The 14757-nt window shown below is 46.5% G+C and overlaps 1 protein-coding gene across 1 annotated transcript; it reads right to left on the reverse strand.

The window, feature by feature from the left end:
- Positions 1–10301: 10301 nt before the first annotated feature.
- On the reverse strand, positions 10302–13729 carry gje1a (gap junction protein epsilon 1a). Its single transcript, XM_070888639.1, has 3 exons — positions 13691–13729; positions 13367–13549; positions 10302–10697 (listed from the first exon to the last, which is right to left on the reverse strand). The coding sequence occupies exons 1-3, from the start codon at positions 13727–13729 to the stop codon at positions 10302–10304; spliced, it is 618 nt and encodes a 205-aa protein (XP_070744740.1).
- Positions 13730–14757: the final 1028 nt, after the last annotated feature.

Consider the following 14757-nt stretch of genomic DNA (forward strand, 5'->3'; position numbering starts at 1 on the left):
TCTGTGTCTCACGCTCCTGACCGGGGAGCAGCGTTCATCACATTTGCACAAAGCTCATCAGGGAAACTGGGAGCGCACAGCCCATCATTTTCCACCCATTTTATTTTATTCATTCAGGGGCTGAGGGCATCACTGGCAAGGACAGCATTTATTGCCCATCCCTAGTTGCCCTTTAGAAGGTTGTTGCTGAACCGCTGCAGTCCGTGTGGTGAAGGTACCACCAAACCGCTGTTAGGGAGGGGGTTCCAAGATTTTGACCCAGCGATGATGAAGGAACGGCCGATATATTTCCAAGTCAGAGCGTTGTGTGACTTGGAGGGCAACCGCTTTGGCAGCAGCTCCCAAACCCGCGACCTCTACCAGCTAGAAGGACAAGGGCAGCAGGTGCATGGGAATACCATCACCTCCACATTCCCCTCCAAGTCACACATCATCCTGACTTGGAAATATAGCGCCGGTTCTTCTTTGTCACTGGGTCAAAATGCTGGAACTCCCTCCCGAACAGCACTGTGGGAGCACCTTCACCACATGGGCTGCAGCGGTTCAAGAAGGTGGCTCACCACCACCTTCTCAAAGGTAATTAGGAATGGGCAATAAAAGCTGGCCTTGCCAACGATGCCCACATCCCAGAAATGAATAAAAAATAAAAGATGGTATTCCCATGCGCCTGCAAGATGGTGGACATCCCAGGTTTGGGAGATGCTGTCAAAGAAGCCTTCGCAAAATGGTGCAGTGCTACCAAAAATGGAACACACTGCAACCACTGCATGCCGATGATAGAGAGAATAGATATTTACGTGGGTGGGTGAAGCACCGATGAAGCTGACTGAGCTTGTGCTGGATGGTGTCGACCATCCCAGCTTAGACATATATGGTCGATTCTTCATCGTTGCTGGATCTAGTGGAGATTGTATCTATATTAACAACTTGGAAGAAGGGACTGAGTGTAACGTAGCCAAGTTTGCTGATGATACAAAGATGGGAGGAAAAGCAATGTGTGAGGAGGACACAAAAAATCTGCAAAAGGACATAGACAGGCTAAGTAAATGGGCAAAGCTTTGGCAGATGGAGTATAATGTTGGAAAGTGTGCATTTTGGCAGAATAAAATCAAAGAGCAAATTGTTATTTAAATGGAGAAATATTGCAAAGTGCTGCAGTATAGCAGGACTTGGGGGTACTTGTGCATGAAACACAAAAGGTTAGTATGCAGGTACAGCAAGTGATCAGGAAGGCCAATGGTATCTTGGCCTTTATTACAAAGGGGATGGAGTATATACGCAGAGAAGTCTTGCTACAGTTATACAGAGTATTGGTAAGGCCACACCTAGAATACTGCGCACAGTTTTGTGTGTATGTATAATGTATGTACTGTAACATGAGACCATTGAATGTATCTTCACACAGTATACACTATACCTCTACCACCAGAGGGTGCTACTGGTGGAGACCTAAGGGTCACCTGCACACTGCAGGTAACCAAGCATAAAAGGGAGGTCACCTTACTGTATCCTCATTCAGGAGCTGGAATAAATGGACTAAGGTCACAACATTTCAAGTACAATACCTTACCTCGTGGAGTCATTACTAGAGTGCTTACACACATAACAACTGGCGACGAGATTATGAATTTCCACATGCAAAATGGCTAACTTTAGCAACTTTCAACAATTTGCTGATGGGGAAGATTGGGATGCCTTTGTGGAAAGGCTCAAACACGTTTTCATTGCAAATGACCTGGAAGGAGACGACCCGACCTCGATGGCTGATAAGTGCAAGGCTATCCTGCTCAGCAGTTGTGGGCCCACTGTCCATGACCTCGTCAGGGACCTGCTAGCCCCAGCGAAGACGACAACCAAAACATACACGGAGCTCGTAACAATAATACAGGAACAGCTCAAACCTAAAGAGAGCATCCTCACAGCCAGACACTGGTTCTACAACCACCGGTGGCCCGAAGGCCAAGAAATTGCAAAATATGCTGCAGACCTGAGACGAATGGCTGCACCATGTGATTTTGGCGACCACCTCACCGAAGCACTGAGGGACATCTTTGTTATTGGAATCGGCCACGAGGGCCTCCTCCACAAGCTGCTCTCTGCGGATACTACGGTCACCCTGCAGAAGGCGATTAAAGTGAGCCAGACATTCATGATCTCAGCCTGCGATTCCAAGAGGATGATGACTCGCCCCCAGGATTCTAACCCGGCAAGTACCGTGAACCGAATGGCACCTTTCAGAGGCAAGGCTGCTACCCCGACTCCCGCAACCCCGAGTCCGCCACATGGGGTCAACCGGCCAGCCCCGTGCTGGCGCTGAGGAGGAAATCACAGGGCCCACTAGTGCCGATACAGAGACTATACTTGCAAAGGTTGTAACACTAAAGATCATCTCCAGCGAATGTGTAGAAGAAATTATACTCACCGAGTCGCTGAAGAGTTGGCCGATCACCCGGGCTCCAGCGCTGATGAAGACGAAGAGAGAGTCTATGAGGCAGCTCAGCCCCAGGAAGAGGTGTACAGAGTGTATACCTGCTCCACCGAGAGTTCCCCATTAAAAATGGAAGTCGAAATCAACGGTGTTCCAGTCTCGATGGAGGTCAACACAGGGGCGAGCCAATCGCTGGTGAATCAGGCGGCCTTCGAGAAACTCTGGGGCAATCCCACCGAATGATCTAAAATGCTCCGAATGAAGCTGCTCACTTACACAAAAGACACCATCCCAGTCATTGGCAGTGATGCATAAGCTACCTTTTGTGGATCGTTGCTGGTGATGGTCCAACGCTGCTGGGAAGAAGATGGATGAAACAAATCCAAGTCTGTTGGAGCTGGGAAAGCCTCCAGCCCCCGGCAATCGACGTCCTATGCGGCCCCAAATTTGAATCCATCACAACACCTACCCGTCCGACTCGACTGCGCGGCAACGACACAGTCCGCGCAACTCAACGGTAAGATGATCCAACCCAAACGACCAGACCTCACCTTCTGGGTTCCAGTGGCAGGACTCCGAAGGAAGAAGATCGGCGCAGAAGGTGGATTCCCGGCTTCCGTGGCAGAACCTGGGAAGAAAGCAGCCTACCTCGTGGAGAGAGGAAAGATGGCGCCCGCACCACGAGGTGAAGCACCTGAAATCAAGATGGCCGTGACCAGACCACGAGGGGCAGTGTTGAGGGAGCAACATGTGATGCCGAGCAGCGAACCGGATTGGGGTAAAGATTGCAAGGCCCTCTTAAAGGAGACCGGCAACCCAGCACAATTAAAGGGCCAGTTCCACTCTTTGTACAGCTGTGCCAGTGATACTAATGAAAAAGATGTAATTAACAAATGCAAGTATTTAAATGTACCGTTGAACAGCGATGCCAGTGACACTAATGAAAAAGATGTAATTAACAAATGCAAGTATCTAAATCTAACCTTGTACAGCGATGCCGAAAGTACACAGGAAAAAGATGTAATTGACAAATGCGAATTTGTAAAGACAACTAACAATGTCGAGTCGGCTGATTGCGGCCGGAGCCAATGTATCATTAATGCAAATGATGAAATGATGTGTGATGCTGGGTTCTACATGTACGCTGACAAAACCAAGGGCAAACCTCCCGTGGGATGCAGCACAGGTCCAGCGGGCTACCCGATCATGTAGCCTGCACCTCCAGGACCAATGTGATGCCCAGAGTGTGTGGCCACACACATAGTGGGGGCATACCCACTGCAGGGCCAGCGATCAATGGACGGCACAGGCACAACCACTGGCACCCTGCCCCAGATCGGCCCTACCCCTCTGGCCACTAGGGCCAGCACCAGGAGCAAGAGGCCAGCACTCCCGACGGGACCTGGGATGAACAGACTCCCACCGCTGCTGAAGGGCAGCAGAGAGACCCTGCAGCCCTCAAAGGAGGACAGGGAGGACAGAGAGGCCAGGGAGGCCACACATTCCTGTGGTTCTGCCCACCACTAGGCAATGGCAAAGGCCCTGAGACACAGCCAGGTGAGCAATCCGAGCCCATCCAGCTGGCAGGGGGCACAGTCCGGTTGCTCTGGAACAAGTGTCCTCACCCACCTGCACCCACACCCCAGGGGCAAGACTGTAATACCAGGTATGGACCTTACCTGTAATATGTACTTGTTCCACTACTGCTGAACCCAAAAACAGTGATATAACTAATTCTATTCTTTATTCTCTGTACATGTACGCCAATGCAGATGTCGAGCCACACTATGTATGGGGGGGGGGGGTGGGGAAGGGGAAATGGATGTATGTAGCCATGGACACACATGGATCACACCCAGAACCCACACAACCCTCACTACAACCTCCAACCATCCACTGCTGACCATTTCCCAATGTTATGGCAATAACGACTTGGGGGTCTACAGGGAGCGAGCCATTCTCAAGCACAGACAAAGCAAGAGCTTTGGGCACTCAAGTCGCGGGCCAGAGCACACAGTGAAAAAGCCAGTGGCACAAGACTAAGGGGGGGAGTGATGTTGTGTATGTATATTATATGTACTTTAAAATTAGACCACTGAATGTATCTTCACACTGTATATACTATACTTATACCACCAGAGGGTGCAACTGGCGGAGACCTAGGGGTCACCTGTTCACTGCAGGTAACCAGGTATAAAAGGGAGCTCACCTCACTGTATCCTCACTCAGGAGCCACAATAAATGGACTAAGGTCACAACAGTTCAAGTACAATACCTTACCTCATGGAGTCATTACCAGAGTGCTTACACACATAACAGCTTTGGTTTCCATATTTAAGAAAGGATATACTTGCTTTGGAGGCAGTTCAGAGAAGGTTCACAAGGTTGATTCTGGAGATGAGGGGGTTGACTTATGAGGAAAGGTTGAATAGGTTGGGCCTTTACTCATTGGAATTCAGACGAATGAGAGGTGATGAGAATTAGGGGGTTGACTTATGAGGAAAGGTTGAGTAGGTTGGGCCTCTACTCATTGGATTTCAGAAGAATGAGAGGTGATCTTATCGAAGCGTATAAGATTATGAGGGGGCTTGACAAGGTGGATGCAGAGAGGATGTTTCCACTGATAGGGGAGACTAGAACTAGAGGGCATGATCTTAGAATAAGGGGCCGCCCATTTAAAACAGAGATGAGGAGAAATTTCTTCTCTCAGATGGTTGTAAATCTGTGGAACTCACTGCCTCAGAGCTGTGGAAGCTGGGACATTGAATAAATTTAAGACAGAAATCGAGAGTTTCTTAAATGATAAGGGGATAAGGGGTTATGGGGAGCGGGCGGGGAAGTGGAGCTGAGTCCATGATCAGATCAGACATGATCTTATTGAATGGTGGCGCAGGCTCGAGGGGCCGTATGGCCTACTCCTGCTCCTATTTCTTATGTTCTTATGATCTTATCGAAACATATAAAATTATGAGGGGGCTCAACTTCAGTTCGCAAGGTTCAGTACTGGGACCCCAGCTATTAATGATTTAGATTAATGATTTAGACGAAGGAATTCAATGTAATATCTCCAAGTTTACAGATGACACTAAGCTGGGTGGCGGTGTGAGCTGTGAGGAGGATCCTAAGGGGCTGCAGGGTGACTTGGACAGGTTAGGTGAGTGGGCAAATACATGGCAGATGCAGTATAATGTAGATAAATGTGAGGTTATCCACTTTGGTGGCATAAACAGGAAGGCAGAATATTATCTGAATGGTGACAGATTAGGAAAAGGGGAGGTGCAACGAGACCTGGGTGTCATTGTACATCAGTCATTGAAAGTTGGCATGCAGGTACAGCAGGCGGTGAAGAAGGCAAATGGTATGTTGGCCTTCATAGCGAGAGGATTTGAGTATAGGAGCAGAGAGTTCTTACTGCAGTTGTACAGGGCCTTGGTGAGGCCACACCTTGAATATTGTGTACAGTTTTGGTCTCCTAATCTGAGGAAGGACATTCTTGCTCTTGAGGGAGTACAACGAAGGTTCACCAGATTGATTCCCGGGATGGCAGAAAGATTGTATCGACTAGGCTTATATTCACTGGAATTTAGAAGAATGAGAGGGGATCTCATAGAAACACATAAAATTCTGATGGGATTGGACAAGTTAGATGCAGGAAGAATGTTCCCGATGTTGGGGAAGTCCAGAACTAGGGGTTACAGTCTAAGGATAAGGGGTAAGCCATTTAGGACTGAGATGAGGAGAAACTTCTTCACTCAGAGAATTGTGAACCTGTGAAAGTTGTTGAGACCAGTTCGTTAGATATATTCAAAAGGGAGTTAGATGTGGTCCTTATGGCTAAAGGGATCAAGGGGTATGGAGAGAAAGCAGGAATGGGGTACTGAAGCTGCATGATCAGCCATGATCATATTGAATGGTGGTGTAGGCTCGAAGGGCCGAATGGCTTACTCCTGCACCTATTTTCTATGTTTCTATGACAGGGTGGATGCAGAGAGGATGTTTCCACTGATCGGGGAAACTAGAACTAGAGGGCATAATCTTAGAATAAGGGGCCGGCCATTTAAAATTGAGATGAGGAGGAATTTCTTCTCTCAGAGAGTTATAAATCTGTGGAATTCGCTGCCGCAGAGAACTGTGGAAGCTGGGTCATTGAATAAATTTAAGACAGATATAAACAGTTTCTTAACCGATAAGGAAATAAGGGAAGTGAACCTGAGTCCATGATCGGATCAGCCCGTGATCGTATTAAATGGTGGAGCAGGCTAAAGGGGCCGTATGGCCTACTCCTGCTCCTATTTCTTATGTTCTTATGAAGGTTTGCAATGTGATGGATCAAGAGCCATTGTGCACACCACCGGGCTTGAAAAGAGCAAAAGACAAGAGGCAATGGAGAGCGAAGTGATTGAGAAATATGGTGCTGGAGGGAGGGGTTTGCTTATCTGATCCATCAACAAGGAAGGAGCTTGTGATGATAATATTTTATTAGCAGAAATTCTAGAACAAGTGAAAGAGGTCAAAAATGGTTATCTTTATCCAATTGCATGACTGCCCGGCTGTGAAGATTCCCAGTAAGGTTCTGGCCAAAAAAGCCAACAGTGAAGCTTAGAAATATTTTATTTTTTTTCTTTGAAGGTTGTAAAGTACAATATCGGCAAACATTTGTAAATTGGCTAAAATGTAACCTTGAGCACAGCAGCTATTTCTCGGACTGAAATAGTTACTGGATCTGATCTCAGAAGACAGAATACGTAGAAAGACAAGTGTACCTGAGATGATGCTGTACGTTTAGCATGCACTGACTGAAGAACAACATGGAGCCCTGATACATCAAGGCAACAACCAGATGCCTGTTTTGAGGTGGTAGAGAGTTCAAGAGGTAAGTGAGTTAAACGTGCTTGTATTTAACCAAAATATGCAAAATACTTCCCAGTGCTCAGAGGGCAGGGACGGGAGGTGAAGGGTACACGATGGACAATATTGATGACAACTCTATCGGCATCTGACACTGTTGCTGAGTGAGTAGATTATAAAGATACTGACTGCAGCTGTACGGCTATGAGGGCAAACTTTTTACCCACGGATTATAGAGGTGGCAAAGAATGTTTCTTTTTCTGGATGATTACATACATTCAGAAGCAAAATTCTAATCGGAAAGTCAATTTCAACCTGAAAGTTGCAGTCATTATTGCTTTGAGCACACTACGCAATGGAGAACGAAACACTTTCCATTTTGGCCAGCCGGTGTTCGTATCAATTACTACAGGTACTGCACGGTCAGACACAGAATAACTCTCCCTCTGCTCTACCCAAAGAGTGGAGTAAGCTTCCCCATGGTCACAAAGGCCCAGAATTTACTAGGAAAATAACGGTGCGCACGCTGCTATTAGTGTGTAAAAAAAACCCAGCAATTTGTGGCGAGGTAGAGATATGCCGTGAGTTGCGAATCGCCACAAGTTGCTGGACGGTTCCGCCGTTCGCCTCACAAAAACCGGAGCTCACCCTCAACCTCCCTGCGAGGTTCAAGAAATTGCCGTGTTTGCGCCGTAAGTACGCACTAAACTCATGGCAGAAAGTTAAGGCTGGTATTTAACTACGTAAGGACGTAGTTAATGACGAGATTTATGTTCCTGCAATGCCACTTAACCTCTCCGGCCTGGAAAGGGAACAATTGACACGTGGAGTCTCACTCATGCAGGTAGTAAATTGTTCCTGGAAGTTTTCAAAATGTCCAATTAAATTTTTTTCATTCTGTCACTTTGTTTTTCCTCGCTCTTAATCCAACCTTTCTTTCCCTCTTGTAATGTATGCCCCTGTGAGTATGCTCACAGGTTTGTCGAGCTGTTGAGTTGGGAGTGGCTTACTCAATAAAACCCCAGCCAGTTGGGTCTAGGTTGTCCACGATGAGGTACGCAGTTGTGAGCCTAGTGGATGAACTGGTAATGTGTAGTGTGATTGTTAAACCCTTGTTAATAAACCAACTAGTTCTTAGTAGCAATGTGTTGCTATGAATTCTTAAGCAAAAGAACCCATGAAGCAAATACATTACACCTCTCTTTATTTCTCTTTCTGTATCTAATTTGAATCTAATTCACACGATTTCCTTCTCCGTCATCCCTCTGTTTGGTTCTCAAACCTTCAATCTCATTGGTTCAGGAGCCAGACTGTTAGTCCTATCGTGCACGGAGGTCCCAGATGCCTTGCTGCCCTCGCTGCTCTGTTACCAGCTCGCACTTCCAAACAAAAAGTTTTCGAGCTGAAGGGAAAAAAAGACATCTTAACAAACGGCGTGTGACGTGAGATGCCCCACTCCAGCACATTTCTGGGCCTAGGTGTCGCATCATGAGGACTGCATTGGTGAACATTTGCTCCTATTGGCCCTTCTGGTGAAATCCAAGATTCTCTTGTTTCGCATCCAATGTCCTTTCAGGAATACCAGAGGAAATCCTTCAGAAGCCAAAGTAAATAAAATAAATGACAATGTCGCTGCACAAAACATCCGGAGGGATTCTTAATCCAACGTGCCCCAGCCCCAATCTCAGAATAACATTCCCTACTACTCCAGCGGGACGTCACTCCCATTCCAACACCAACCATTCTGTCGCCTCTTTCAGTCAGATTACCAATTTACTGCCACATTGTTCTCCTTTAAAGGGAGCTTTCACCTATTCACGTGAGAATTCAATCAATTGACAGCAATTGCTTTGTGAAGTCAGGTGGCAATGATCGCTGCCTGTTAATAGATTATGGGACTCAGCAGATAGGATGAGTCAAACTAGTTGAATCAGCATAGTACATACAATTTGTTTGTGGCTGACTATGAACCTATGTTAAACCGAAGCGATCTTTTGCTTTTTATGTGTGAGTGTGTGTGTGTGAGTGTGTGTGTGGGGTGGTTGGGCGGGGGTTGGAGGGGGGGGGGGTGGTGCGGGGGGGATGGTGGTATTTGCATTTTTTCTCTTCCCTTAATATTCATATAACTTCGAGGAGATGTCATTCACTAATACCACCCTGTGAGCACTGAGTGATTTAGTCAGGATGGGGGCTATACTGCGCTACCGCCTGTCGGGGGGTGGTGACCGCAGGGCGCGGTACACACACCCGGCAGCACCAGAGTTATACCGCAGGCTGTGCGCAGTTGGGAATTCCCATTCTCGCAGCCCTGGAGGGATGTGCACACCTATGGTCTTACACACCAACGGAGTTCTGCAGGTGAGCTGTTTGGAGAGCACTGCCAAGAGTTTCCATACTTTTAAAACATTAACACGAACTTTACTGCAGATTATAAAGTGCCCTGTAGGTCCAAAGAACCCTCCGAGCTGTATATAACCCCTGTTTGACATGACACTGAAGTTTTACACCTAGCGATATGAGACAGGCTCCCATATGGGACTAGCCATTATACATAATCAAATGAACTGATTATATGTGTGCAAAATGGTTATGAGTATGTTATCAGCATTATTCAGACACTGTACCATGGTTGAAGTTCCTTTCTGTATAATTGTACAGTGATCAATTTCTCAATCTTACAGTTTTTTTAAAAATCGCTAAAAAGGATTTATTTCTGCCAGTAGATTGTATTTTGAGAAGGAGGGGAGGTTACCTAATTGGCTAAATCCCAAGGTAAAATCATAGAGTCACACAGCATAGAAGGAGGCCATTCAGCCCATCGTGCCCATGCTGGCTCTTTGAAAGAACAATCCAATTAGTCCCTCTCCCCTGCTTTTGCCAAATATCCTGCCAAATTTTTCCTTTCCAAGTACCTGAAGGTGCTTTCAATGACATTTCTATTACGTCTTTTAAGTGAATGGATACACTGGCGGCAGGCTGGTGCCGGTGGAACCATAACCATGGTGATAGATCGCTAGTGGGTTGGCTATCGACTGGGCATGTAGCCCAGCCTCCTGCACAGGATCTCAAAGACCTCGGCAGCGCACAGAAGCACAGTGATGGCAGTGAAGGTGTACATGGCACTGAGGAAAATGGTCTTCTCAAAGTGCTCGGGAACCATGCACTTGGTGATCTTGAAGTGCTTGTCGAGGGATGTGGCGTTGCACCTGAAGACCGGATAGACCTGGAACCCAAACAGGTGACTCTGGAGCCAGAAGGCCACCGTCTCCAGGATGATCCTGGACAGCACAGAAATGATGTAAAAGACGGTGAACGCAGGTCTCTGAAGGATCACCTCTTGGTCAATGTTGCGAAAAGCAGCGTGAAGGTGAAAAACCGCTCCAGGAACCAAGACCGAGACCAACTGTAAAGCCCAAAACACCTGAGGGAAAAGAAAGACTTGCATTTATATAGCGCCTTTCATAACCACCGGACGCTTTACAGCCAATGAAGTACTTTTGGAGCGCAGTCACTGCGGGAAACGCGGTAGCCAACTTCCGCACAGCAAGTGCCCGCAAACCGCAATGCGATAATGACCAGATAATCTGTTTTTGTTGTGTTGGTTGAGGGATAAACATTGGCCAGGGCACCGGGGTTAACTCCCCATGCTCTTCTTTGAAATAGTGCTATGGCATCTTTTACGACCACCCGAGAGACCAGGGGGCCTCGGTTTAACGTCTCATCCAAAAGATGGCACCTCTGACAGTGCAGCACTGCACTGGAGTGTCAGCTGAGAGTTTCGTGCTCAAGTTCCTGGAGTGGGGACTTGGACCCACAACCTTCTGACTCAGAGACAAAAAGTGCTACCCACTGAGCCGCAGCTAACACTGGCATGTAACTGAAATGAATCCATTAAACAATGTGGAATATTCCGGCACCAATGTACACATGAAAGGGATTTCACTCACAGGACTTTTACAAAACAACATGACAACAGTGGCTGCAATCCAAAGGTAAAATCAGTGTGTGAAGCACTTTGAGATAATGCATCAAACGATGGGGGTGTTGTATAAATGCTGGTACAGTTATATACCAATAACATCAATTTAAAGCCTATTGAAAAACAGTCTTTCCAAAATGAAAGAATTTAATATTTTCAAATCCCTTTAGATTGAGTGTTAAGAAGCAATGCAAAGTTGGAAATTGCAAAATTCTCCCAATTTGTGAAATGATTTCCCCAATCAGTAAAATAATTTGGATTTGTATAGTGCCTTTCACAACCAATGAAGTACCTTTGGGGTATAGTCACTGTAATAATGTAGGAAACATGACAGACAATTTGCAAACTGCAAGCTCCCACAAACAGAAATATGATAATGATTTTTTTTTAAAAGAGATGTTGGTTGAGGGTTAAATATTGGCCAGGACACCGGTGATATCTCCCCTGCTCTTCTTTGAATAGTGCCGTGGGATCTTTTACATCCGCCAGAGAGGCAGATGGGGCCTCGGTTTAACGTCTCATCTGAATCAAGCTCTGCCACTAACTCCGTTCCCGAGACACTGACTCCATCCCTCTCCCTAACTCCTGTCTGAGGCTGAACCAGACTGTTCGCAACCTTGGTGTCATATTTGACCCTGAAATGAGCTTTCGATTATATATCCGTAGCATAACTAAAACCGCCTATTTCCACATCCGTAACGTCGCCCGTCACTGCCCTTGCCTCAGCTCATCTGCTGCTGAAGCCCTCATCCATGCCTTTGTTACCTCTAGACTTGACTATTCCAACGCATTCCTGGCTGGTCTCCCACAGTCTACCCTACGTAAACTAGAGGTGATCCAAAACTCAGCAGTCCGTGTCCTAACTCCCACCAAGTCCCACTCACCCATCACCCCTGTGCTCGCTGACCTACTTTGGCTTCTGGTTAAGCAACACATCGATTTCAAAATTCTCATCCTGGCTTTCAAATCCCTCCATGGCCTCACCCCTCCCTATTCTATAATCTCCTCCAGCCCCACAACCCCCGAGGTGTCTGCGCGCCACTAATTCTGCCCTTCTGAGCATCGCTGATTATAATCGCTCAACAAGTGGTGGCCGTGCCTTCTGTTGCCTAGGCCCCAAACTCTGGAATTCCTCTCTGTCTTTACCTCTCTTTCCTCCTTCAAGACACTTCTTAAAACCTACCTCTCTGACCAAGCTTTTGGTCACCTGCCCTAATTTCTCCTTATACGGCTCGGTGTCAAATTTTTTTATCTCATAATACTCCTTGGGACGTTTCACTATATTAAAGGTGCTATATAAATACAAGTTGTTACTGTTGTTGAAAGACGGCATCTCTGACAGTGCTAATATACATCAGTGTATTAACTGATAACTAATGGGGCCCGTGACCAGCTACCATACAGAAGTACAGCAGTGTAGTGGTTATGTTGCTGGACTAGTAAACCAGAGGCCCACTAATTCAGAGAAAGTGAGTTCATAATCACACCACTGGTGTTATCAATAAAAGTGACCATGAAGCTGACGAATTGTTGTATAAACCCAATTGATTCATTAATGCCCTTTTGATGAAGGAAACCTGCCGTCCTTACCCGGTCTGGGCTCCTGTATGTGACTCCTGTCCCCACATTAACATGGATGACTCTTAACTATCTTCTGATGTGGCTTAGCAAGTCACTCAGCATCAAAATAAGGATGGGTATTAAATGCCAGTGCCCACTTTCCAAGAATGAAAGTATTCCCAAACCCGCGACCTCTACCATCTAGAAGAGCAAGGGCAGCCTCCATGCTCCCCACCAAGTCACACACCGTCCTGACTTGGAAATATATATTGGCCATTCCTTCATCGTCGCTGGGTCAAAATCCGGGAACACCCTCCCTAACGGCACTGTCGGAATTCCTTCACCACGCGGACTGCAGCGGTTCAAGAAGGCGGCTCACCACCACCTTCTCAAGGGCAATTAGGGATGGGCAATAAATGCCGGCCTTAAATGTCCACTGATTGAAAAAAATGTATAAAAACATATACGCACCGTGAAATACGTAGAGGGAGCAAATAGTTGATCAAGTAAGTAACTTGAACAACACACATTACAAAAAACAATGTTCTTACCTGAGGGGTGATCGGGCGGAACTGATTGTAACAGAAGAGGTTTAACTCCCTCCTGTCAGGATCACAGCTGAAGTGTAAAGCTTCGTTTCCGTAGACAGCGAACCCCAACACTCCCAGAAAGAACATGCGCACGGAGCCAAAGAACAGGGTGTGAAACTGGCCTATCACCGTCGGAGGTCTGAGCTAAACGGAGGGGAAAAAACAGACGCACACACACACACACACACATACACACACACACACACACACACAACAAAACTTAGTTACAAAACTTCGCCTCAAGCCGCTGAAACAATTTGATCCACACTTCTCGTTCATACTTACACATCCTTCATAGAAATTCTTAATATAATTTAAAGACATGTTATTCCAGTACCAGTATAATGCAGCAAACACCTCACGCCAGTTATTGCCACAAGTAAAGCTGGGTTCTATCTCTGCTGCTCCACAAAAGCACTTGCCCTTGCATTTTTCGCTGTGGAGAGAGAGAGAGAGAGAGGACCAGGGTGTCAACTGGGCCTCTCTCAGCCCAACCATACTCACTCAGGGGGAAAACAACAACACAACTGAAAGACAGAAACAAAGGGTAGGGACCATGTGGCCTCTCCCCCCTAATCCTCTGATCCAACAGTCAGCACAACACAGCACTTCATGCAGTGCTGGATTAAGGCTGTGAGGGTCCTAAGGCTAATAGGAGGGAAGGGCCTATATATGTACTATATATTGCATACAATTCATAAAATCATCAAACAAATATCATTGTATATTGATCCAAATTTAACAATGAACAGAAATCAAAGCTATGTACATTAAAAAAAACAGCATATAATTCAAACTAATTTGGAATATTCCTGTTTTAGCCCGAGCAGTTTCAATAGGATATCTAGGGGTATCTATGAGGGATATCTAGGATTATCTATGAGGGATATCTAGGGGTATCTATGAGAGATATCGAGGGGTATCTATGGGGGATATCGAGGGGTATCTATGAGAGATATCGAGGGGTATCTATGAGGGATATCTAGGGGTATCTATGGGGGATATCGAGGGGTATCTGTGAGGGATATCGAGGGGTATCTATGAGGGATATCTAGGGGTATCTATGGGGGATATTGAGGGGTATCTATGAGGGATATCAGGGGGTATCTATGGGGGATATCGAGGGATAACTATGAGGGATATCTCCGGGTAACTATGAGGGTTATCGAGGGCTATCTATGAGGGATATCGGGGGGTATTTATGCGGGATATCTAGGGGTATCTATGAGGGATATCGAGGGGTATCTATGAGGGATATCGAGGGGTATCTATGGGGGATATCGAGGGGTATCCATGAGGGATATCTAAGGGTATCTATGAGGGATATCTAGGGGTATTTATGAGGGATATTC

This window comes from Pristiophorus japonicus, chromosome 9 (genome assembly GCF_044704955.1).
Source record: "Pristiophorus japonicus isolate sPriJap1 chromosome 9, sPriJap1.hap1, whole genome shotgun sequence".
Taxonomy (NCBI): Eukaryota; Metazoa; Chordata; class Chondrichthyes; family Pristiophoridae; genus Pristiophorus; species Pristiophorus japonicus.

What these genes read in the sequence shown, in the direction of transcription:
- gje1a (XM_070888639.1), bottom strand. Translation starts at nt 13,729, where the DNA reads ATGTCTTTAAATTATATTAAGAATTTCTATGAAGGATGT. An exon ending in AGAATTTCTATGAAGGATGT is followed by an intron (nt 13,550 to 13,690) that starts GTAAGTATGAAC and finishes CCCTCCGTTTAG; the next exon opens with CTCAGACCTCCGACGGTGAT. An exon ending in TCCGCCCGATCACCCCTCAG is followed by an intron (nt 10,698 to 13,366) that starts GTAAGAACATTG and finishes CTTTTCCCTCAG; the next exon opens with GTGTTTTGGGCTTTACAGTT.